We start from the raw sequence: 24,925 nt of genomic DNA on the forward strand, positions 1-24,925 counted from the left end.
GACTACAGTGTAGAGCTCCATTCATAAAAAAGCTCGACTTCTTGTATATGACCATTGGAAGAAGATAGTATTCTTCACGAAACCACTAATGGCTATAGAAGGTTTTTAACTGAATACTCCTCAATCAAATTGCATTTTGCTTTTTCTTCCCTGTTAGTTTTAGGTTTAAACCTCGATGACATCTTGTTACTATGTGTTGTGGTCTATTTGATTAACTGTAAAAATAAAAGAGGGTCTGCATCGGGGTGCATGCTTTGATTCTCAGTTATCATTTAAATTGTTGGCGATTTCTCAACTATCAGTAAATTTTTCAGGTGTCATATCTCAGCCAACAAATAAAAAACTGTGTCATTTCTCAGTTGACAGTTAAAATTTTGACCAATTCTCAGCTATCAGTTAAACCCCATGCAGACCCTAATAAAACCATACGGCAGATTACTCAGTTTCGATCCAACAAATAACATCAGATCAACTCATTAAATGGATACACCAGAGTCTCGTATAGGGAGGGAGTAGCGTTCCCAGGAATTTTGCTAGGAGATAAGCTTTGAAAAGATGCTTGGCGGAAAGAAAACCCTCACTCAGTCCCTGCGCAGGTCACTGTCAAAGACAGTAGTTAGACACCAGCTAAATTAAATTGTTTTTTTTTCTCCGACCTATTTCCTTTCTCTGTACTGGCCTTGGATGTCAATAAGCAAATCGTGGCATGATTTTAACAGTCTTCCTGAGCATGTAGTAAATACGATTTTTATGTTGGGGCTGATTGACGTGATGCCATTTTTTAGGAACGTCACACATAATTATATGTTACATCTCAATTTCATATTTTCTCAGCTTCTCATGGTTTTCAATATTAACGCCCTTCTACCCTGGCAAATAACAAAAGGGGACATGAAGTAATTAAGGTAAAGTGCAGGATCAAGCCTAGTGGCCCATACGGCTTCAGCAAGAAGCGACCAGGTTTATCTTCCCCCCCCCCCCCACACACACCTCTCCCTTATTGGATCGGGTGCTGGTTCATCGCAGAGTTACCCATTAGCATTGAATTCACCTGAGTACTATTTCGAATGATAAACATTTTTTAAACTCGCTTTTCGCGTAATTTCGTGATTTGTTAGTGTCTCGTTTGATCTGCCCACCACTGGCAGGTCGCGATATGTTACTCAACCTCTTATTATATATGTTTAATTGTTGTATGCTGGGGGGGGGGGGGGTACTCCCTATAATGGCCTATATGGGGAGGCTCCGCCCGAAAGGGGTACCTTTTTCAGGTTTCAGGTCAAAAAGGGTAGGGATTTCACGAGTTTAAGTATATGAAAGCGTATGGAAATCTGTCGTTTGGCTATTTAAAAGGGCCTTTAATTAAAATATTTCGAACAGACGCAATAATGGCTGTATTATTTTAATTTATTAAGCGCCACATAAAAATGACAAGAAAACGTCCTATTTTAAGTCCACGCCATGTCTCTCAGGTATATGAGAGGGGTACCTTTTTTCAGTTAAAGGTATACGAAAGGGGTACAATTTCTGTCAAAAATGGTGTATAAAAGGGTAAGGGGTTAGAACTTGGGGCGGAGCCTCCCCGTATAAAACTTTTTTGAGTACCCCCCCCCTCCGGGGGGGGGGTTGTATGGCAGTGATTGTTTTTTACTTCTCTTATTTGCGGCAACAGGTACTTATAAAATATAATACCAAGAAAAATCAAGGGATTGAGAAAAACTAGGTAAGAAGTCATGTCCCGGGAAACTTCAGTTGCAGTCTTTACACTAAGCAGGAGGGCATTTTGCGTGCGCATGCGTCGATATGGGCTAGTGCGCACGACAGAGAAGTTCTGCTATCGATTGTTTACATATTTTTCACAATTTATGGCCTAATTTTAGCTCAAAATAAGAGGTGTTTCAAGTTTTATTTGCTGTATACGATACTAAGAGTCCTTGCTTTATCTTCTGACAACAACAAGCATACTTTGGTGTCGGCGTGCCGTTTATCTGATCGACTTTGGCTATGTGTATTAAACATTGCGCGTGGACAAAATGGCGACCGAATGTCGAAAACCTAAATACCTTGCCCATGTTTTTAATAGCCGGGAGATCTAAACGGACAAAGCGCTACGGCTACTTAGTACTAAAATATAAAACAGCAGTTTTAACTATACGATGTTATAATCAAGTATCCCGGGTTTGAGTGAATGATCATGATTTTGTTCAGATTTTTCATAAAACTGCAATTTCATCGTTCTCACGATGCGAAAATCTCAAAATCTAACCTTGATCTCCAGCGTCTACCGATGATATATGAAGCCTGAAGTACTTGAACTATCGTCTAATGCTGCGAAGGTAGCGTTAAAAAATGGTCTATTGTGGTAATTTTTAGCTTTCTTTAACGTACGTTCTCGCTGGTTTATTCTAACAGAAAAACTATCGTTTGTGAATATTTCCTTAAACTTAAGCATTGGTCAAAATAACTTCACATTTCGATTTACCACAATTATTCCGTTAAACAAGAAAAGAATTTCTGAGATCGGTCTTAATTTTAAAGTGTTATGGTAATTCTTTGCTGGTAGACTATTTGTTTACATTTTACTATGTTAATTAGTACATTTTTGGCTCCTTTATCAAAATCTAGCCTTGATCACCAGTCAAAAAATAGCATGAAACGAACAAGCGATATATATATTATTCAGAAACGTTCTAATCACTGCTGCATAAAATGTCTTAAGAAATAATTTTTAACTATAAACAATGTTATTTTCAATTTTTCATTCAACGTTTATTTCTTTAAGATTGATGTTCGTTCTGTTATAACGACTGTTTTACTTCTGTGTCGCCTAAATGTGATTTAAAGAACTGCAGTTTTTGTTCCAGGAAACCCTGTTTGCCAGTCGAGGGCAAGTTGGCTTTGCTTTAGAGTCATCAGTGAGCTGCATTATTATGTGCAGAACACCCAAACATGTCTTTCCCCTCAGGGAAAACCCTTTTCTTTGGTGGCCGTCCCTTTAGGCAAAAAATCTCCCGTAAAGCTATAATATTGCTCGCACTCTGCCTGTATTACAGCAATTGATTTGATGTGAAGTTTTGATCCTAATATATCACACTCCAGCACACGAATAAATGTTTTCCCCTTTTACGGCCTGTTTGATTTTTGTCGGTGAAGGCTTTCCTACCTGTCCCACATATTTTCCATTTATTTGCAACAACGATCCCGAAGCAGGCAGGAAAATCTGCTTTATAAGAGCCTTGCCACACACAAAACACTTTTTCTTAGCGAAATTTACGTCTATATTAAATTATGTGACGATAAACAGTACAAAAAACAAAGTTTGAATCTTCCGCGCCATTTTTATTCCCAAGATCACGCGGTCTTTGTACAGCGGTTGCACGCATGCGCCCGCAAAATGCCCTCCTGCTTTTACACTAAAGTATGAAATCTCGCAGAACGGCATGATAAAATATTTTTATGATCGTTATTATTTTCAATCTTCTAAATAACAACTTCTAGGGTTTGTACGCAATACAACCGAAACCCGATTCAGAATAATTGATACGCGAAGTTTTCTTTTTCAACTGAACTTTTATATTTGTAGCTATTTGCAGGTCAAGTGGTGGGCTCTCGGCCAATAAAAATGAAGCAAAATTCATCAATGACAATGTATTTTATTCATGCTCAGGTAGGACAGGTTCTATTGAACATTATCATTTTAATGAGACAATGAATCATAACATCAAACTCTCTCATTCGTCGCCATTGCTGGATCCATAACACGCACGCAGTTTCTTCCAGCACTCATCCTTTCCGAGAATTTCGTAACAAGCCTGGTTTCTGTACAGTTTCCTGCATTTTCTCTGCAAAACATAAATAACTTTTTGGTTATCGTAGCAAGAATAAATACAAATACGTACAAAAGCAAATACAGCGACGATGATTTTAACAACAACGACGACTATAATTATGACGCTGTTGATCTCACGGCTAGCGCTCCACTGATATGGCTAGGCTTATTGAAATGGATCCGTAAAAAACAAAGATTGAATAGACTTACTAGGGTGCTCACCATTAAATAAAAAAATCCGGACATCTCGGTCGAAAAGCAAATGGAGCAGTGATTTTGTGGTAATTTCGGCTAGAAATTGTGGACTACGTTTTGGGGAAGTCTTTTAACTCTCATTCCGATTGACACAAACATTGATTGATTGATTGATTGATTGATTGATTGATTGATTGATTGATTGAGTTCTCGTGATTTTATATATTGCCACTTACCGTGTAGATATTTTGACATTCATAGAATCCCAGAAAGCAAGCTTGCTGGGGCTCCCATTCGTCGCCGGCATTTTGAACGCATGTGTTGTAAGTCTCCAGACATTGCTGTAAATGAATTAAAACAATTAAAGTCAGCAAAGAGTTTACAGCATTTATATTAAAAAAAGCTAAGGAAAATATCTCCTGAGAAGACTTTTTGATATCCCATGGGTGGCTATTATGTGGTCATTACATCTAATTTTTAATAATTTTGTTTTAAAAAATATCATTTCATAAAAATCGTAAAATAATGCGTAGAAACGACTTTCAAGGCTTTGAAAAGAGGAGTGCTTCAACGTCTACAGAATCTTTAAGAAGGTTCAGATGATTCGCCCTTTCAGCTTGCAAGCCGCAATTATAGGCAAGGGGGGGGGGAATTTGAACTTCTCGAAGGGGTGAAATGACTCAATGGCCCTAAAGTGTAACTTGTACCGCCTGTAAGTAAGAATCTACAGCATACTTTGCATTTGAAAAAAAATATATCAAATATTTTTAATCTTACAACACTTCCTTTTGACTCACCTTAAAGGGATGTTTGTCTGTGGGTGGTGGCGGTGGTGGCGGTGGGTCTTGTGCCAATACAAGGCTAGCAGTGAGGATAACACCAAGCAGTAGCAAACTCTTCATGTTAGGAGCGTTGAAAAACTGTTCTTTACTTACTAGCAGCACAAAAAGTCTCAGTCAGGAACAAGTGCTGTGTTTCAGCATAAATACATACTCATTCCTGTATTGACCAATTAGAAAACGGCACGAGCACTTGCAAGTTTCTATCTTAGATTGTTGCCTTGGAGATGCATTACGTCATATAGTAACATGCACAGCGGCCCAATCAATTTTGGTAGTTACCTGTCATGTATGATGCATTGTAAACACCAAAACATCTGTTAGAGTGTGAGCAGTTGTGTCGATAAACATACTGCCAGCAGTCCGTATGTTTCTTCCTCTGTGTTGTTGTTTTGGCTTGCATTTTTTGTTTGTTTTCGGTTGTCATTAATTTTGTGTTTTTTGTTATTAAGAAAAAAAATGAGGTGTAGGTGTTTACCAAGAAGTCCAATTTTTTTTTCATTGTAACGAAAACATGAAAATGACGAATCATTGGTTTTTATGTGTAACCTAAAACACATGATCTACGAGAAGAGCATTCAGAGAATGGTAAAAGAAATTAAAACAAAAGGAATGCTAAGATTCAGAGAAAAAATGGCATTTGATAGTAAAAACAAATTACATTTTATATACTTCCCCGACTGCACAAGCAAACAGGCTTACTCTGTAAAGGTGTCTAAACGTTTCATACAAAACTGCTTTAGTTTAGTGATTTGTTTATACGTTTTGACTTTGAAGGTAACATCTGTACAGAAACGTCCAAAGTTGTTTACTTTATGATATAAAGTTATGATTTTATCTTTGCTCAGTTGTGTGAATGAACAAACCCAGCTTACGCGAGTTGCAGTAGGCCTCAAGTCAATGTCAGTTTAGGATTTTTTTTCTCACAAGAAAGAAGTTAATGTATTCTAAAAGGTGTGAATTTTATTGCCATTTGCTTGTTTTTTAGATGTATTTATTGCAAATTTGATACGATATAGCATATTAAACGCAGTGACGTACTGTATTTGTAAAATGGGATTTTGCAGCTTTGCAGCTGACTAGCTATGAAATTATCACATACACCGTTCTTCGGGTAATCCTGGTTGTCTTGCAGTATTTTATAATCATTCTGAAGGGTATAAAAAGAAAACGCCAAAAAATGCACATACATTTTTAAACTTTATTTTCTAGATCAGGTAATAACACGTACTTATAAGCTATACAGTCAACAAGATGGTAAATATTGTTCATATGGTTCTGAAATTTAAATGATTGAACTGAACGTGAAAGTAGTGGAAGAAATTTGCTTTGTATATTTTATATTGTGGATGGACAGAGGGTTGAGAGGGGAGAAGTAACCTTTTTCAAGGATCGCAAAAAAATCAAAATTTAAACGCAAGTTTCGTAACACACGTCATGCGCTTATCTTTAAAACTAAATCGAACGAAGTTTGCCGGGGACAAGAACACGAGGGCAAACCGTAAACCTGAAAACAAATTTATTTCATCTTTTTAAACAGGGAATTTCTAGTGCTCTTTTTTTTTGCTAGAGAAATGGACTTGGTACGTACGTATTGCTGTCGATCAAAAGTGCTTCATTAATAAAATTTGTTACCTAAGCCTAAATTCTTTTACCGACACTATTTAACAAATGGTAAACGTCACAGCGTGCCAGGAACTTGTAAGAGTAATTGGCCAGATGATGAAAGGGAACGAGCTGGTCTTTAGGCGTTAAAAAGACAAGTTAAGTAGGTCGGTGAATGACGGTTAAGGGCTTTGAAGATTAAAAATAGGATCTTAACCCTTTAACCGGCAGATTTCTGTGACTTTCTTAAGGGGTTTTTTGGGCTTATACATTCTGTAGAACTTCGTGATTGCATATAAGAAGTCCAAGTAAAAATGTGTGCTGTTTCGAAACACCGAGGGCTCAGATTTTTATTGTGACGTCAGTAGTCGGCAGTTGCTTCGTTCGTAGGCGAGCTGTTGGGCTTGTATTTGGCTCGTTTTGTGTTTATAAGTGATTTTTCGAGTCATTTTTCACTGCAGAAGCCCCCAGGCTGGCATCATTAAGCTAGAGTGGTGGGTAGAGGCCAGCATCTGAAAGAAACCAGAGGTGAGAGATGATTTTGTCTTGATTGGAACGCCAGAAATATTCGAATCGAAAGATGGCGGTCCATGGGTAAAGTTGTCTCTCTGGCCGTTCTGTGGGTGGATTCCAAGACCTGCCAAGGCATTTTGGACGAGTTCTGACTTCCAAAGAATGCAATCGGTGCAACATTTTGCCGGCAGGATTGGACTGTTTTTCCCAAGCATCCCTTTCGGTCAGCAACGAGGAAATTACAGGTTTGCAAGCATAGCTCTAATCGAATAGTAATTGCTGAGTCTTCTGAATGATTGATGGGAAATTTCCTTGGTGAACGGAAGGGAATAGGGTTGAAGTTTGCTGCAAATGTATATTTTTGAAGTCAGAATTATTTTTTTCATTAAAAAAATGGAGGCAAAGATGTGTGTTTTTTGTTGTTGTCCTGTTACGGGCATTTTCAAATTTGCTGCTGAACAAACAACCATATGCAACAGAAATTAAGAGTTGTAGTCAGTTAGTTGGCTTTTAAAGCTATGAAAATTATCACTTTGCCATAAAAAGCAGTCATTAACATCATGTGCCCAGATATGTAAAAGCTAGAGTGTTTTCAATCACTGCTGGTGTTTTTCGTACACATATGTACGATTGCCGGTTAAAGGGTTAAAAACGATGCGTGATTTGACATGGAAGCCAGTGCAGTTCCTTCGGTTCCTTGAGGGCAAGAGCGGAGTAATGTGTTCTTTCCGCTTAGTTCCAGTAATCAGTCGAGCCGCAATGTTCAGTTTTCGCTGCAGTTTATTATACTCAAGCTTAGGGAGGCCATAGAGTATACTGTTGCAGTATTCCAGGGGGGGGGGGGGGGAATGACAAAAGCGTTCACAATACATTTGAGACTGGCCAGAATGGCATATGGCAGATATTTCCTCATCCGACTTATTGTTCGTAATGACTCGGTACTGCCAAAACCACGGCACCGCACGCCAATTTATGAATGGAACTAGCTAGGTGAATGACATCAGCGCCAGTGCCAGTTGTGGAAGATTTTTTTATATTATTTTTTATTTATTTTTATTGAATTCAATTACACGTACACTGACTTACAAATCCATTTTATTTTACATTAGTTCTGTATATAATTACATACTAGTTTACATGCTTACACTTACGCTACAATTACATGGATACAAAAAACAAAAACAGAAAGAAAACAAAACAAAAACAAAAACAAAGGGAAGAGAAGTGTACTTTTAAACTCTTCCGAGATCAAAGTTCTTCATCTATATTTACAGAAAAACGAATGCTTACGAGAGCTTGCCACTTTTTGCTATGTTTTTTTTGTCTGTTGTTTCTAGTCGCTATATTCCATTCTATTTTTTCTATCGCTTCTAGCTTATTTTTCAAGTCAATAAGTAAAGGTTTACATTGTTTAAGACGACTCTGATATATTATTTGCTTTCCAATAATAATAATATTATTTAGAAGAAGAAAATGTGGTCTTGCACATGTCAGACCAAAAAGGATATCAGATTCGTTTAAAGGATCTAAATTTATACCTACATGGAAGATGCTGGCGCGTAGTTTGTACAAATGATTTCGGATTCAGGATAAACATTTGTGGGTTAATTTTGGCAGAAAATTATTTCCCAATAACAAAATGTTAATAACTCATATATAGTTTCTTTCTTTAATGGAAAAAGACGATATTTAAAAGGATCGCAAAAACAAGTATATGATTCACAAACTTGAATGGATTTTTTACGACATGAAAAATAGGCTTTGAATGCAAGGAAACACGTTTTACGAATGTCCAAAGAGGGTGCTAATGGGGGGTACCCAATTGTCAGTTAACTACTAATTTTTAGGCTAATTGTCAGTTAACTGCTATTTTTTTGGCCAATTGTCAGCTAACTACTAATTTCAGTTATCTATTAACTTTCCTTTTCTTACAGCGAAAATTATTGCGTCATAACCTGAATTTTCTTTACTTCAGCATGTCAGTGATAAAAAAATAAAAAGACAGGCATTCACGACTCTCACGCACGTGTATTGGCCATTTTCATAATTTCGATCTTACGAGTATATCTTTAAAAGACCTTCCCCTTTTGTATAATATTAGGGAAGGTTCTTTGTATTTTCTTATGCAATGGTTGTTGTTCAATAAAATGCCAATTTTTCATGAGAATTTGCTTCAAGTTCGTATTGTGTTTGGTACTGCAGGTTGGTATTGCGTTACAAAAGGCAAGATTTAAATTTTGGTTGGAGGGTCTACTTCCTGTGTTCAAAATTAACTTCCGCGAGAGTTCTTTAGACGAGACTAGGCTTTCTGGGTAACCTCTCTCGATAAAATGTGATTGGAAGTGCTTGATTTTTTACAACCTCGTTCCCAGGGCTTTTCTCTTGGTCGGATATTCTCATCAAATTTTGTTTGAGAGTAATTTGTTCTAAGCAGTCTCAGGCGTCCCCATTGATAAAACCTTTACTAACTTCTGGTGGGTGACCCGAGGAGTGATGAGTGTACTCAAATGTTTCAGTGGGCTTGTAATGGGTGCGTATGTCAAACACTGATTAGTATGATGCGACCGTCATGTCAGTCACAGTGCCCAGGGCAGGTCCGTGTGTAGGTAACAAATTTAAGTCAAATGCACCGAGTCCAATTTTTTCCTCTTGTCCATCGAGTTGTGATTTGCCATTTCAAAGAGTACGCGACCTCTGTTTTTGTTTGAATGTCGATCCTTCGTCAGCATCTCGATAAAAACTTAGAATAACTTTGACCACGCCTCACTTGACGCCATCACGGAGATCAACATGTGCCTGGTACGATCCTGGTACCTTCCGCATATCAGTTAACATGTCACCTGGTCACGCAGCGGGGCAGGTAAATGTCACGAAATAGCTTTGGTGTTAGGAAAAAACTTGTTGTTTTTATTAACAGCAACAACCGTATTCAGTATAATTAAAAGAATGTCACTTAACTGTTAACTTTTCATTTATCAGTTAACTGCTAATTTTGTGGCCAAATATCAGTTAACTACTATTTTTTTGGCCAATTGTCAGTTAACTGTTAACCCCATTAGCACCCTCTCCTAAGTTTGGTGATAAACTATTATACTTGTCGTTTTAGCCATACATTTATCAATTTTTCGCCGTCTAGATCTTTTTATTTACAGACCCCGGAACCCCGGGTTTCCCACACCCCGTGTTTTCTACTGACCCCGGGAACCCGCGTTTTCCACACCCCGGGACCCCGGGACCCCAGCCCCGTGTTTTTGACTGCGCGTCGCGTATCCTTGTGCGAAGTACTGCCACCCACTCGACTAACCCTAAAAAAAAAAAAAAAAGACAAAGCCTTTCGGGCAGCCTCTGTGTCGCTTTCGAATGATGAAGGAACTGAGGAATAAGTTCTGTAACGGAATAATAAATAATGTGTATGTAATGTTTTGGACAATTATTGCATGAGGTAAGTTCGTGTTTGATTTTCTCAAGCGGGCCTCTGCACTCAGTGGTTACTTAGAACGTGGAGTATTTTGATTGAAACCTTTCTCAAAGTGGGTTTCAGGTTTTGAATAAACTCAGGCGCAAGAAGAGCGTCTCTTTCTTCTCGCGCCTTGGTTGGGTTCATTCCCCTCCCCGGAAGGAAGAGTTAGGGAATGGACTATTGCTGGTTTTCACTGTCACGCAAGTAACGATACTGTCACGCGCTGCAAAAAAATAAATCCAAAGCTATTGAGTTAAACAAATCAAGAATTTTACAGGTTGTAGAAAATAACAAGATAGTCTACGTATCCAAGTCTCAGGTCTGTACGGTATTCCGTACTCGAGTTATCCGTCATAATGTTAAACACAAATTTAGAGAGCACAGTATGGAAACGCCATGTTGGATCCCATGTGAAAGGGCATCAAGATGGCCGCCGGAAATCAATGAAAACATCTGGCATTCACTTCTGCTATAAAACGCGGTCAGTTCACCTTCGTGAACACGTAAACATTCATATAAACACTTCTTGTAAAGCCTCAATTGTTCAGATCGTTAAAAATAACAGAATGAGGCATTCTTTTTAAGCATACGTGACAGCCTTCAGGCGGCCATTCTAATGTCGTGTGGCGCAAAACTCCGAAATTCAAAATGTTATTTCTCAAAGACGATGGATGCTATCGAGCTGAAAACCTTCAATAAGATATATATTAAGGACGTCTAATAGCTAGTGAAGGATAAAAAGTCAGAGGGCTCGCGATTCTGGATTTAGAATTTTGATGACGTCACGTGAGGGGTGACCGCAAAAAAAAGTTTGAATTTCATATAACATAATAAAATTATTCCGTCGTGCTTAAACATAATCTATCTGAGGGTGTAGAGTAAAAATAACAAAAGATTTCATTAGAGTAACGGCTGGTGCACTTTTCTAACACAAACCTCGGACTTTTATGTGACTGGCGTGACAGGCCTGATTGACGATCAAGCGTCCAGGCCCAGTACTAGTTAGACTGTCCACAGCCTCTCGATTTTTAAACACAAAAAAGCAAACGAAGCGAGCGCGAAGCACGAGCGCGTGGGAGGAGGAGGGGGTGGGGGGGGGGGGGGGAGCGAGCGAAGGAAATTTTTTTTTCGCTCCCCGCCCCCCACCCTCTTGCTTCTTCCGTTTTGCGCTGGCGTCCAGTTCTCTCACCGTTCTCGCCACGCGCTCATCGATCGAAAAGCGCGAAAAATAGAGGGCTGTGGACAGTCTAAGTACTGGTACCCTTCACAATACGTATTAGCAGAGCTCGCTACATGAACACAAATTACACATCACAGGTTTCTAATTTCGATTCTCGTTAGTTTTGTTGTCAGGTATACCTTTTCCTTTTTTATAAACCGTAGAGCTGGTAGAGGGTAGAGAATTTGACGCTCTGTGTAAAAGCCCTTACGGTTGATATGGGCCATTTTGACCTTGTAAACTGACAACACGGTCAAGAATTCGACCGAAGGTTTTCAGAAAAGAAACTGAATGCCCAGGGTTTGCCCGAGGAGGATGGGCGCTTTTAAATTTGAATGATACATTAAGAGGAGAAATGAGAGAAATAGTCAGCTTATTCCAGTGTATTTAGGCTTGGAGGAATAATAAGCCACAGCATTGCAGATTAGGAAACAAAAAAACACACGAATAATAAGAAAGGGCTAACGCACAGTAATACCAAAAAATGAAGTGAAAATTTCATCATCTCTTCACGTTTAATTGTAATTAAACATATATTGAAGTGCAATCGTAATGCAAATCGCGTGGCAATTGTCACGTTTTTTAAACTTTATTTCCATTTCACAAAAAATAAAAATAAAAGTTATCACGATTACACGAGTTTATAGCCTAAAGAGACCTTTGATTTATTTTATTGAATCTTATGAAAAACCAGCAATGCAAACATGCGAAAGTGACTCATGTTCATTATTAGCCTCTCCCCAGTCCCCTTCTTTTTCACACATTTTCGCCCCTCCAAGATGAAAAATCAATGACAACGAGTTCTAAAAAATACTATTTATGCAATCCAAATCATAATAAAGTACAATTCAGACAGCTTTAGATACAGCTTGCATTTGTTTCCATTTGATTCATGACCTTTTATCTGTTACAATTTTTGAGTATTTTGAATAAAGGATACTAGATACACTGTAGGTAAAAGGGTACTAGATTTATTGGCCTGGTAAAAATCTAATCAACAAATACCCCGATCAGGAACGACCGTACTTACATTTAATTTTAACACGCATTCACGAGGAATGTGCAGCTAAAAAGCTAGTTTAGTCTGTGACCTCTTCAGTTGGTTGCCATGTAAGAGTTGAATCTGGAATGACTTCATGTAACCACATATGAAAAATAATTACATGTACCTATATATATCAAGTTCCAAAATGTTTTTATTTATTTTTAATTTTAAATAATATTGTTTTATTGTTATTTTAGTTTTTTATTTCTAACAACTTAAGATTTTGAATAAATACCTTAAGATTAAGAGGAGCACTCAAACTACATATAAGGTTTTGATGAACATCTTACCCTGCACATTTACCTTTGTAAAATTTTCAAATGTAAATGTGAATGGCATGGTTCATCAAAATGTTATGTAATTTTATGCCCATCTTTCTCTTCAAGTATTTATGAAAAATTATATTATTTTCTATTATAGTTATCAATGTTTCTGTTGGTTATTTTTTAAACAAAGTTGTCATTTGGAAGCTGATAATGAGGTTTACTTTCCATGCATGGATGCATGAAGTCATCCCAGATTGACATCTATTATGGCAACCAACTGAAGAGGTCATAGAGGAAACTGGTTTTGTAGCTACATGTATAGTCACATATATTACATAAATGTGTGTTGAAAGTAAATGCAACTGAGATCTTTCCTTATCAAGATGCTGTTTAGTTACGCATTCTTTTCATTTCAGCTCTCCTTACTTATTCCCATACATCTCTTTCAATGTTCATTGTGAGAAAATGGTGGTCCATCAAGACATTATCCCCTAGCTGATAAATGTCTTTGTTCTCACCACTTGACTGATGGACAATAGACTAACGATGTAAGGAGAAACCAGTTGTTGATCACTTGATCTCAGTCATGTTTGTCAGTAGAGACAGAATCTCGTCTGGACTCCATGTCAATAAAGGCTTTGCCTTCTTTTAAGGATTGTGTTAAGATTGAGATCCTTTGAAATAGTCAGCCTGCAAAGAAACAAGAATAAATAACTTAAGATTTTCAAGCAAACGATAGCTAGAACTGACGTTTAGATTTGTGTGGCTACTTGAATGGTAGCCTGCGAATACAGCCGCCTCTCATTCGCGTCCCGCAAGAAAGAGCGAAACGCGAAGAGAGACGTCTGCGATTCGTGGCCAGAAATTCCATACTGATGATGTTAACCGCTAATTAGATTTCCCCACACCACACGCAGTTGGTCTTGCATAATTATACTTTCGTTCTCAGCCTCTCATTACTTGCTTGATCAAAACACTTTCAAGGCAGTCAAGGACACGTTTACAGCGGATAACTTCATCGCAAAAATTAGGAATCCCTTTACGAGTTGTAATATTTGAAAAAATAAGCTGTGAAATCACTAAATGACATTGATTGTTTTGGAACATGAGCGCATCTCTCGGTGGTAATGGGCCATAAATGTACTGCAACGATCATAACAATTCTACTGAAAGACACTTAGTTTCTTCTTTCCCTGTTCTTCATCAAATTCTGTTTTTATGTAGCATTTATTTTTTGATTGAGAATGGTTCAGGTTATCTGTATTTCACATTTTTGTTGCTTGTTCGTTTTGCCGGCTGACTTTACGTCGACAATAAATGTTAGGTGTCAAAATTGATCTATTTTTAATGGCCGCAGTGGCGCATCCTTTCTGTACTTTGAGGTCGTTCGTCTGGTTCATAAAGCAGTTTCTTATGTTTCCCATTTACATATGAAGCGAGAAATCATAGAAATTGTAAGGTTTAGCTTCAGAGTAGCTTCACGATCCTTCCCCTGGTCAACTTTCAGTCTGCAACAACATCCGGTGTTTTTCCGTTCGTGTAATCACATGTGTGGTAATGAAGTGTTATATTTTGCATACATTATGTAAATTAGCTAGCTGACCAATCAGCACTCCTGTCCGGATTCTGAACAGATTTACGTCATCAGTATGGAATTTCTGGCCGCGAATCGCAGACGTCTCTCTTCGCGTTTCGCTCTTTGTTGCGGGACGCGAATGAGAGACGGCTGTATTCCCAGGCTACTTGAATGGGGTCACAAGGAAAAAACATTTATTGAGAACAAAGGACAGCAACCTTTTTTTGAAAATGAACCAATAACATTGAAAATTATACAATTACCTGCACACTGGCACATCACTGAGTTCCTTGCTGAGCCCTCGCCTCCTTCTCTTGAAAACGCATGTGTAATTCCTTAAAGGAAAGTTAAATGTTACTTTTAGTGCACAACTACTATAAAGCTTGGTGTAACACTAACATTCAAACCCAAACCAAAACATGTTATTTAATTTTGATATTACATGAAAGAACCCATTCAGCACGAAAACTTACATTGCAACAGTCGATGACCAACAAATCCACTTATGTTCTCCTACACTCTCTGAAAGGTTCAGTCCTCTAACATCAGACACACCTACGCCAAACACATTAATGCGAACACAATGTTACTCAAGTATTTCAACCAATAATGCTAAATATTACTGACAGACATAAATGGAGGAAATACTGACACAGAAATAACAATGATGTTCCACAGCTAGCAACAAAGCTCAATATTTATTCTAGGCAGTAAAATTTGAAGGCACACCTAAAGTCAGAGCTTGAGACTAACTTTTTTGCTAGCTAGCCAATTGGCTTGTGACAGCTTTGACTTTACTAGCCGAAATGTACTTATTAAATAATAATAACAAGCTACAGTAACTAAGGTTTGGTGCCATCTTCACTGGCTCTGTTATCATTATCTTTAGGGTTAACTTAGTTTACTTTTTGGTAATTCCAGCTTGTCCACAGTCTTTGATAATTTTATATGTGACAACAGTGTACTTGTGAGTCCTGTTCTCTTGGAGTCGATTTCGATGTATGATTTTTTTCCAATCAAATTCCTGAAATTTTAACTAGCCATTTCGGCTAATGAAAGGCTAGAACCTACTAGCCAAAACTGCATTTCTACTTAGCCTGTCTGGCTAGTTTGTATGTGTTAAGGACATCTATGTGTAGAGATTTTTGGCTCTTTACTTCTCCTACTTCAATATTGTAAAAATTCCCATAACAAGCTCCTTGGTTCTTTCTCTTTGAAAACAAGTTTCATAAATTTAGAAGTAACACAGATTGCAATTAATACCATTTTTTCTAGGTCCTCTATCTTCACACCATGGCATCATCTCTGCTATCTAGCAAGGAACCTATTGACACAGCAGCAAGTCATTGGTCCTTGTCTGTGTACACTGGAATCCAACTAAGAAAGAGCAGTCACATGATCAGTAAATGTAAATACCGGGTAATAGAAACTCCGACAATATAGGCAAGCTCTGAAAATAACATTATAATAATGTTGTATACCACTTGTAATAAATTGTTAAGTCAAAAACATCCAAAGGGCATAACTAGCTATTAATACTACATTTCATTTTATTATGACTCACCCAGAAGAACACTGGTGTAATTGTCTTTTCCCTCCACATTGATCACTCTTTGGAAACTTGCCCTGCATAAGTCAACATCCAGCATCCCAGTCTGGAAGATCAAAGAAAACACAATTAAGATTGACCACTTGTAAATAGATGGATCTATGTTGTTTTGCTAACACATTCTTGAAGATACTTAACCTCAATTTGATAATTTATGTACAGTGAAAATTTAATGCTCCATGTTGCTGTAATGTTCAACACATTCTCAAGGGTACAAATTAATCTCTGACACGTAGAGGGAAAATGTATGATTTTGTTTGCCTCTTTGTGGTAACACTTGTAAGAGACAGGCTCCAGGCCATAGACTAGCTCCCCTGGATTCAGTACAAGTTAAGATCTACAAGGAAGGAAACCCTCAGATTTGACACCGGATTTTGTTCAGATCACACACACACATCACTGATGTGATCACTTCCATTAACTCAGAGACGGCGGAGCCGGGGGGGCACTTTTTCCAAAAAAATAAAGACTAACTAAGAGAAGGGTCTTTTAAGCCCCCCCCACTTTAAGTCACTAGTCAGCCCCCCCAGTTGGAAAAATGCTCCGCCGTCCCTGTAACTACAGTACAGGAGAAGTTCTGATAATAAGCTCCATGGTCCTTCTAATTGAAAACAAGTCCCATAAACACAAAACTTAAATAAATACCATTTTTCTTAGGTCCTCTATCTTCACACCATGGCATCATCTCTGCTATTTAGCAAGGAACCTATTGACACAACAGCATGTCATTTGATCATTGTCTTTGTACACTGGAATCCAACTAAGAAAAATTATTATAAACGATCAGTAAAATGTAGCATTTATAAAACTTAATTCTTCTCGAAAACAAGTCTCGTAAAATTGAAAGTAATACAGATTTTAGTAAATACCATTTTTTCAGGTCCTCTATCTTCACACCACAGCATCCGTCTGCTATTAAACAAGGAACCTTTTGACACAGCTCCAAGTTATTTGATCCTTTGTCCATGTAGACTGGAACCCAACTACAAAAAAAGGTTATTATAAATGATCAGTAAAAACTAGCATTATAAAAATTAAAAGCCACTGATAACAACATTATCATGTACACCACTTGTAATAAATTGATAAGTCGAAAACATGCAAAGGCCATCACTAACTATACATATACTTAAGATATAATTTTATTTTATTATGACTCACCGTACCCAGAAGAACGCTGCTGTAATATTTCCTTTTCCTCCAAATTCATCATTCTTGGAATACTTGCCCTGCATAGTCAACATCCAGTATCCCAATCTGGAAGATTAAAGAAAACACAAAGCAGATTAACCCTTTATAGCATTAGCATTTGCTGTAACAACACATAAAATATCTGAAAATATGCTCCAACACAGTATTCTCAGACACCATTTAACCTCAATTACCAGCCGGATTTCCGAAGGGAAAACTAACATTTTTTTCTGAAAAACTAACAAGAAAGTAAACTGGTGTTATTTTCAAAAGTTTCAAAACAGAGTTAGTCTCCTCTACTAACTCTGTTAAAAATAAGCTTGTAAAAAAGTTAGTTTACCGTCCGCGACACCGTCCGCCATCTTTGAATATGAACGTGAAACTGCTGGACATCTACCATTTGTACTGTTGTCTCAAGAGACTCACTTCCGCCCTAGGCTCTTCTCTTCTTTTGAGGTTGCAAGCTGTAAGCTATCATATTCCAACATAGCCCTTCGTAGCCATACTTTACACATACCAGTGTTATTTGACCAGGAATAGCGCTACAGGTGGACATAAATTGTCATCCAGGTGATCCATGCGCAAACCTGAAAAATTAAAAGAATAAAATACAAACTAATCTGCACAGCAAAGAGAAGAGATCGATTAGTTGAATACGGGACAAATATGTTCGATTTTTAATATCGTTTTCTCTCAATCTCTTTTTCGCTATTATAATTATCAGTTGTTACAAAATAGAGGGAGGTCGACCGTACGGTTAAGATGATAAACCGTAATTTCCAATATTTCATCAGACATGGCATGACTTCTTCAGTGATGAACTGTGTAGTTCATTCTCTGAAGAAGTCAGAACACAGCCTGAAAACTGCTGAATTCTTTGGGGAGTGAACTCTACAGTTCATTCCCCGAAGAAGTCAGGCCTTGTAAGGCCAAGTCAGGCGGTGCCGCGACTTCTTCAGGGAATGAGCTTCACACTTCATTCCCTGAAGAAGTCACGGCACGGTCTGACCCGCGTGACTTCTTCAGGGAATGATTTGTTCATTCCATGAAGAAGTCAGGCCATGCCTGATGAAATATTCAAATATAAAGGTTAACATCCAATTAAAACCGCTTTTGCTGAGTAAGTTTTTTCTTTTCTTTAGGACCGTGAGATGTTCTGTATACGATGTACAGACAATGCCGAAGATGTCCGAAGCTTTTCGAAGTCATAGTAACCGGAGTTTTTGAAGATGTTTCCGACGTTTTTCGATTATACTCTGAGTTCAACGATTGTTTGATCATTTATCCTGTTCGTGTCCAGCCGTCCCACAATGTGTCTGGACTCGGTTTGGAGGATTCGATCATTTATAGATTTTTTTCTCGAAATTTAATCGAATTAGTGATGCTCGGTTTAGGAGTTACTTGTTCGAATCTGTGAGACAGGCGTTGGATGTTGGCTTGTGCGAGTGTGATAGACGTTTTTAATCAGCAGAAGTGGAAATGACTGAACGATTTTTTCAGATAATATTATTTATTATTTATCATTGCCGTAAGCCAAAATGGACTGTATCCTGAAAAGTAAAAATCTTATTCATCTACGCTAATGAATGTGATATTTGCACACCATGACTTCCTCTCTTTGTAACGTCGATATTATTTATTTAGTCATTACAATTCAACAACAGCAGCAGGAATTGACCACTGAATTGACACGCTGATTTGGAAGGCACGAATCATAACCACTATACCATAAATAGACCTACATAATCATACATAGTGATACATGACTTTACAGAGTCTTTCATCAGCATTATTTATACACGAGTTACATAGCCATACATTGTTAATGCCCCTACATAACCTAACAGAGTGATACATGTTTATGACGTTTTTAAGTATATTCTAAAATGTTCGGTATACGATGTTCAGACGATGCCGAAGAGCCATCGGTTACTGGAATTTCGAGGATGTTTCCGGCCTTTTTTCGAATGTATTCTGAGATGTTCGGTATACGATGTACGGGCGCTGCCGGAGATGTCCGAAGCTTTCCGAAGATTGCTTTGGCAACGATTGTTTGATCATTTTTCCGGTTTTTGCCCAGTCCCTCAATGTGTCTAGACTCGGTTTGGAAGATTCCATCATTTAAAGAATTTTTTCTCGAGATTAAGTCGAATAAACAAGCATGCTGATGGATAAGGAGTTAATAGTTTGGATTTGTGAGACAGTTCGATGTTGGTTTGTGCCGGAGTGAACGATTTTTTCAGATAAGATTATTTATTATAGCAAGTGGACTAAGCCAAAATGGGCTGTATCCTGAAAAGAAAAAGTGTTATTTATCTACCCTTATTAATGAATGTAATAATTGTACACCATGCCTAATACTCCCTTTGCAACGTCGATGTGATAAGCGGCAGTAACCATATAATGAATACAAATACAACATTAAAAGTGAGATAACAAAATGGTAAAATGAAATAAAGGATACCAGTTTCCTCAACCGGATCTAAAAAAAAGATTAAAAAAAAAAAGAACAAGAAAGAAACAAAGAAGAACACAAAAGCATGTACCCGCGGTTTTGATACCAAATTGACACACTGATTTGGAAGGCACGAATCATAACCGCTATACCATAAATAGACCTACGTTATCAAACATACATAAACTTACAGAGTCTTACATGAACATTATTTATACACTAGTTACATGGCCATACATTGTCATAAATAGCCCAACATAACCTTACAGAGTAATACATGACCATACATGCGGTAATACATATTGCCCTATATCCCTACATACTATTACATAGCCATACTTTGTCATCCATAGGCCTACATAATATTACAGAGTAATACATGACCATACGTACGGTAATACATATTGCCCTATATCCCTACATACTATTACAAAGCCATTCTTTGTCATTCATGGGCCTACATAATCTAGCTTACAGAGTGATACATGACCAGTTCTAGACTTATATTTTCCCCTTCTATCATGCCTTCATGGCCATACTTTGTCAGTCATACACAGCCCCACGCAGCAATTCATAGTCATACTTTACTCCCATAACGATCTGGCGGGCAGCCACGGTATTCTACCTGTCTAATGTAATAAATAACTAACAAGTTAGTATACTTAACAATTATTCCACAAAAGCGCGTGTTGGATATGAGATGGCCGGCTATTATCATCTCATATCCAACAGGAGCAAGTGGAATAATTGTTTTACTAAAGCGATTAAACGCCTTTGAATCCTACCTATGCTGCTTTGTTTTCAGTGATCAGTGTATTTTTGTTTAGAAACATCCTCAGGCATATAAATGAGTGAATCAAATGGGAATCACTCATGCGCTGTTTCCATCGTGGCTCTGTAGCTTAGATGGTAGAGCAGTAGACCTGTAACGTGAAGCTTGTGAGTTTGAATCCCACCGTAGCCACTGATTTTCTTTCAGTGGTCAGTACAGAGTATTTTAGTTTAGAAACTGGTCGTGAGTTCGAATCCCAACCGTTCCGATATCATCTACCTATATGTTATTTAGCCATATCTAGTATTTTGTATTTTAATTATACTTCAGTCAAACTGACATAAATGACAGTTCGTTCTCCGACCAAATGGACAGAGGCACACGCTCAGGTTCTTGCACTAGCACTGGCATGGAAGCACCACACAATGGTAGTCATTCTGGCACCGGCTCTGTGCCATGAGGTCAGACGGAAGAAATAAAATACCGCAATATTTAGAGAGGAAACCACATCAGCCGTAGCTGGTTTTCCTGCGGGTCCTCTATCCAGATCGTAATTAGAATTTGAAAATGTTGTTTTTTTTTGTTTTTGTTTTTCTCAGAATCGAACTCACAGCAAAATCAGCCAAACTACTTAGCCATTTATATTGATACTTTACCGCACATAACAGTCTTGTAAGCAGCCACGCCTTCTTCCTGTCTAATGTGATTCATAGCTAACACTGAGTTAGTATACTTAACAATTATTCCAAACGCGCAAATTGTTGAATATGAGATGACCGGCTATGGTCGTTTCATAGCCAACAACAAGCGTGAGTGGAATAATTGCTGTACTTACTATAAACAATCATTTCATAGTTATTAGTAATGTTTGTGTTGTATTGTTTAGTTTAGATTTATCCTCTGGTCTATTAATGAGTAAATCAACTGAGAATCACTCACGCGCTGTTCCCATTATGGCTCTGAAGCTCAGATAGTAGAGCAGTAGACCTGTTACCCGAAGTTATGGCCTGGGTTTGAAGCCCAAATAAGCCTCTGTTTTGTTTTAGTGGTTATGATTTACAGTTTTCCTTAGTTATGAATAATCCTCAGGCACATAAATGAGTGAATCAAAAGGGATTCACTCACGCGCTGTTCCCATCATGGCTCTGTAGCTCAGATGGTAGAGCAGTGGACCTGTAACCCGAAGGTTATGGGTTTGAATCCCACATAATCCCCTATTCTCTCATAGTTTCTAGGATATACAGTTTATTTTAGTTTAGAATAATCCTCAGGCACATAAATGAGTGAATCAAAAGGGATTCACTCACGCGCTGTTCCCATCATGGCTCTGTAGCTCAGATGGTAGAGCAGTGGACCTGTAACCCGAAGGTTGTGGGTTTGAATCCCACACGTTCCTTAACACTAAGAAGTACAACACGCTCTCGTAAACCCTAGATCATTTAAAAAAAAATGGTCGTAGAAGATGTAATCCCCGCTTGCATACAGGCAGTCCTCTGGGGGCTAGAGCCGGTCGATTCTGCGGTAAGTACTACCTGCTGGGTGACCCACCCTACTCAACATTCAGAACTCATGAGGGGCTCATGATCAGTCCTGATTTGACTCGTATGGTACTCATGATACCTACGTGCAATATATGAAAAATAGGGAGTGGCTCCAGACAAGTACATAATCCCGAGTCCGTGCCGGCTGTACCGTTCCTCGGGAGCGATGCAAGTAGACAAGCACCAAGTGGAACGCGCGAAACCCTCCACCCAGCTTAGGATTACGTAAAGTTTTGGAATGATCTAGGAGTTTTACGAAAAACGAGTTGTTACCTGAGTGCCAGAAATTATCCACGTAGTCAACAACCAGTATCACAACCTGGAAGATCAAAAAAATTAAATACCATGAGGATTGACTGTTTAGTTGTTTTGCTGTAATAACAAATTCTCAAGGACACTTAACGTCAATTTGCAACTTTTACTGAAAGCAAATCCCAGGCTAATTTGGTAATTATATGAGAGAAGAGTTTTCAACCATCAATTTACCTCTATAAGGCGGGTATTTTCCACAGATCCTGTCTTATCTGTGACCATGCACGCTTGTACCTTGTGACCGTATCCAAAAACATTCTGAAAAATAAGAAAAATGTCAATTGTCCACCAAAAATTGCAGTACAGTAGCTGAAAGAATTGACGATTATGAGAACCATACGAGTAAATGACACCCTAAACGTTTTTGCTTACGCTTAAAATTCTAATAAGTGAACATTTTGAAATACAATTGACTATAAAAATGAGCGAAATACTAGAAAGATAACGGTTGCAGTTTCGAGTAAAAATACAAACGAAGGTGACAGAGTAATTTGCGGTCATAAGCGTTCAAAGTGTCCGTCGGTAAAAGTCCTATAAAATATAATCTATCTGGTGATAATATAAGACGAGTTTTTAACTAAACTCTAAAGTTACCTTTATAATGCGGGCATTCAGTTTTTTATTGCCTTTCCTGTCTAATCTGTGGCCACATACTTGAACTTGGAAACTGTTTCCAAAGATCTTCAGAAAAAAATAAAAGAAATGATATGTTTGTTGTCCTTTGAAGTTCAGCTAACACAAATAGAGAAGTTCCGACGAGCTGAAATGCTGGCAATTCTGAAAACTACACGAGTAGATAACGCCCTGGCCTAAAAGAATAGAAAGAGCGCCGGGTCTTTACCGGCGCTTTCAATTACTTGTAGAGCCCTGTAGTTACTATTTTTAGATTAGTTTTTACCAAGTTTTTGTTTAGACACGTCAAACTTTTCAGAAGAAGTCTTGTTCTATGGCCTCAAAAATGGTTTAAGTTACCTGTATGTATAATCCGGCTTTCAGTTTTTCATTGCCTTGCTTGTCTTCTCTGTAGCCACATCTTGAACTCAGTGGCTGTATCCAAAGAGTCTTCAAAAGTTCGAATTTTTCTAAAAACAATAAAAATAGAAATGTACATTATCCATCAAAGTTTGACGGCTACCACTTAGGAATAGTGCAGTTCAGTAGCTGAAATGTTGAAGACTCTGAGAACCGCACGAGTAAATGACGCCCTGAAGGGAAGAAAGATTGGGTTTTCGCGCGGGGGGCTTTAAATTACTGTATAGACTTTATTATAATTCTGAGATTAGCTTTACCGAATTATTGTGTTGAATTCTATCATGAGAACAATTCAAAATACAATTGACTATGTAGGAAAAAGCGAAATAACACTACGACGTTTTGGAATTATCTTGACTCCTGTTCACAGGCTATTATCAAATAGAAAGACAACACATGCATGTTCGATTGCAGTCTAAATACAAAGAACAGAGAGCAAGAGTATATTAAAATGATAAGTGTTTCGCGGTCATTAGCTTTTTAAGTGATAGTAAAAATGTTTAGAAATAGTCTTGCTTTTAAGTTACCTCTATAAGGTGGGTATTCAGCTTTTCATTGCCTTTCCTATCTTGTCTGTGGCCACATGTACTTAAACTTGGTGACTGTATCCAAAGATCTTCTGAAAAACAAGAGAAATATCTATTGTCCATTAAAATTGTTGTCTACTGAAATGCAAAGAAAAGTGATAGAGTATGTGTTAAGAATATTAACAGAGTGTTTCGCGCGGTCATTAGCTTTAAAAGTGTCAGTAATAATGTTCAGAAATAGTCTTGTTTTTTTAGTCTCAAATCAAACTTCAAGAGTTCTAAATTCAGCTCTTAAGTTACCTCTATAAGGCGGGCATTCAGTGTTTCATTGCCTTTCCTGTCTTGTCTGTGGCCACATACTTGAACTTGGTGGCTGTTTCCAAAGAGTCTCCAAAGATCTTCTGAAAAAATGTGTTTTGTCCACCAAAGTTTGTCAGCTAACGGCTAACACTTCGGAATTATTCAGTTCAGAAGCTGAATTAATGCTGGCGATTCTTAGAGCCACATGTGCAAATTACGCCGTCAAAGGAACGTTCGCTTACCTGCCAAGAAAAGTTTTGGTTTCATGGTAGTGAACAACTTTTAAGAAGCTTGTTCCTGAAAGCGGAGTTTTTGCTCAAAGTCAGCAAAACTCGCTGTATCCTTTAAGAGCGGACTCGTTAACTTGAAGTTGGCGGAACATCGGTAAACGTAACGCGAAGTAGATCTAACTTTGTCCAACGGTTTCAGTAGAAGCAAACTGAAAGACGCGGTTGCGAAATTTAAAATCGCAAATGGGCTGAGGTGCGCATAAATGAATAGAATGGCCTAACTATAAATTGTGAATTATAAACAAACGTGCAAATTTCTCACGTGCAGCAAAGCATTTATTTAACAATACTGTACGTTATTGCAAAATTCCCACATTGGCGTATGTTTCCATACTACTTATTTACATAA

The 24,925-nt window shown here is 37.9% G+C and overlaps 2 protein-coding genes across 15 annotated transcripts; both read right to left on the bottom strand.

Moving 5' to 3' along the window:
* Window positions 1-3,633: 3,633 nt before the first annotated feature.
* Window positions 3,634-4,993, bottom strand: LOC144656890 (uncharacterized). The gene is made up of 3 exons (XM_078517138.1): window positions 4,822-4,993; window positions 4,261-4,365; window positions 3,634-3,842 (listed from the first exon to the last, which is right to left on the bottom strand). The coding sequence occupies exons 1-3, from the start codon at window positions 4,924-4,926 to the stop codon at window positions 3,732-3,734; spliced, it is 321 nt and encodes a 106-aa protein (XP_078373264.1). The 5' UTR covers window positions 4,927-4,993; the 3' UTR covers window positions 3,634-3,731.
* Window positions 4,994-12,210: 7,217 nt separating this feature from the next.
* On the bottom strand, window positions 12,211-18,046 carry LOC144657057 (uncharacterized). 14 transcript variants are annotated; one of them, XM_078517351.1, is made up of 7 exons: window positions 17,323-17,526; window positions 16,802-16,862; window positions 16,112-16,202; window positions 15,811-15,913; window positions 15,021-15,102; window positions 14,811-14,882; window positions 12,211-13,661 (listed from the first exon to the last, which is right to left on the bottom strand). In XM_078517351.1, the coding sequence occupies exons 4-7, from the start codon at window positions 15,848-15,850 to the stop codon at window positions 13,598-13,600; spliced, it is 258 nt and encodes an 85-aa protein (XP_078373477.1). In that variant the 5' UTR covers window positions 15,851-15,913; window positions 16,112-16,202; window positions 16,802-16,862; window positions 17,323-17,526; the 3' UTR covers window positions 12,211-13,597. The 14 variants fall into 14 exon arrangements, 3 of the variants coding, with proteins under 3 accessions (XP_078373477.1, XP_078373475.1, XP_078373476.1); XM_078517349.1 differs by having other exon boundaries at window positions 15,811-15,924; XM_078517350.1 differs by having other exon boundaries at window positions 15,811-15,924; window positions 16,802-16,916.
* Between the last annotated feature and the right edge of the window lie 6,879 nt (window positions 18,047-24,925).

Source organism: Oculina patagonica, chromosome 6 (genome assembly GCF_052425735.1).
Source record: "Oculina patagonica isolate OP01 chromosome 6, crgOcupat, whole genome shotgun sequence".
NCBI lineage: Eukaryota > Metazoa > Cnidaria > Anthozoa > Scleractinia > Oculinidae > Oculina > Oculina patagonica.

What these genes read in the sequence shown, in the direction of transcription:
- LOC144656890 (XM_078517138.1), bottom strand. Translation starts at nt 4,926, where the DNA reads ATGAAGAGTTTGCTACTGCTTGGTGTTATCCTCACTGCTAGCCTTGTA. An exon ending in CAGACAAACATCCCTTTAAG is followed by an intron (nt 4,366 to 4,821) that starts GTGAGTCAAAAG and finishes ATTCATTTACAG; the next exon opens with CAATGTCTGGAGACTTACAA. An exon ending in AATGTCAAAATATCTACACG is followed by an intron (nt 3,843 to 4,260) that starts GTAAGTGGCAAT and finishes TATGTTTTGCAG; the next exon opens with AGAAAATGCAGGAAACTGTA.
- LOC144657057 (XM_078517351.1), bottom strand. Translation starts at nt 15,850, where the DNA reads ATGATGCCATGGTGTGAAGATAGAGGACCTAGAAAAAATG. An exon ending in TGGTCATCGACTGTTGCAAT is followed by an intron (nt 14,883 to 15,020) that starts GTAAGTTTTCGT and finishes CTTTCCTTTAAG; the next exon opens with GAATTACACATGCGTTTTCA. An exon ending in AGTGATGTGCCAGTGTGCAG is followed by an intron (nt 13,662 to 14,810) that starts GTAATTGTATAA and finishes GTTTCTTTGCAG; the next exon opens with GCTGACTATTTCAAAGGATC.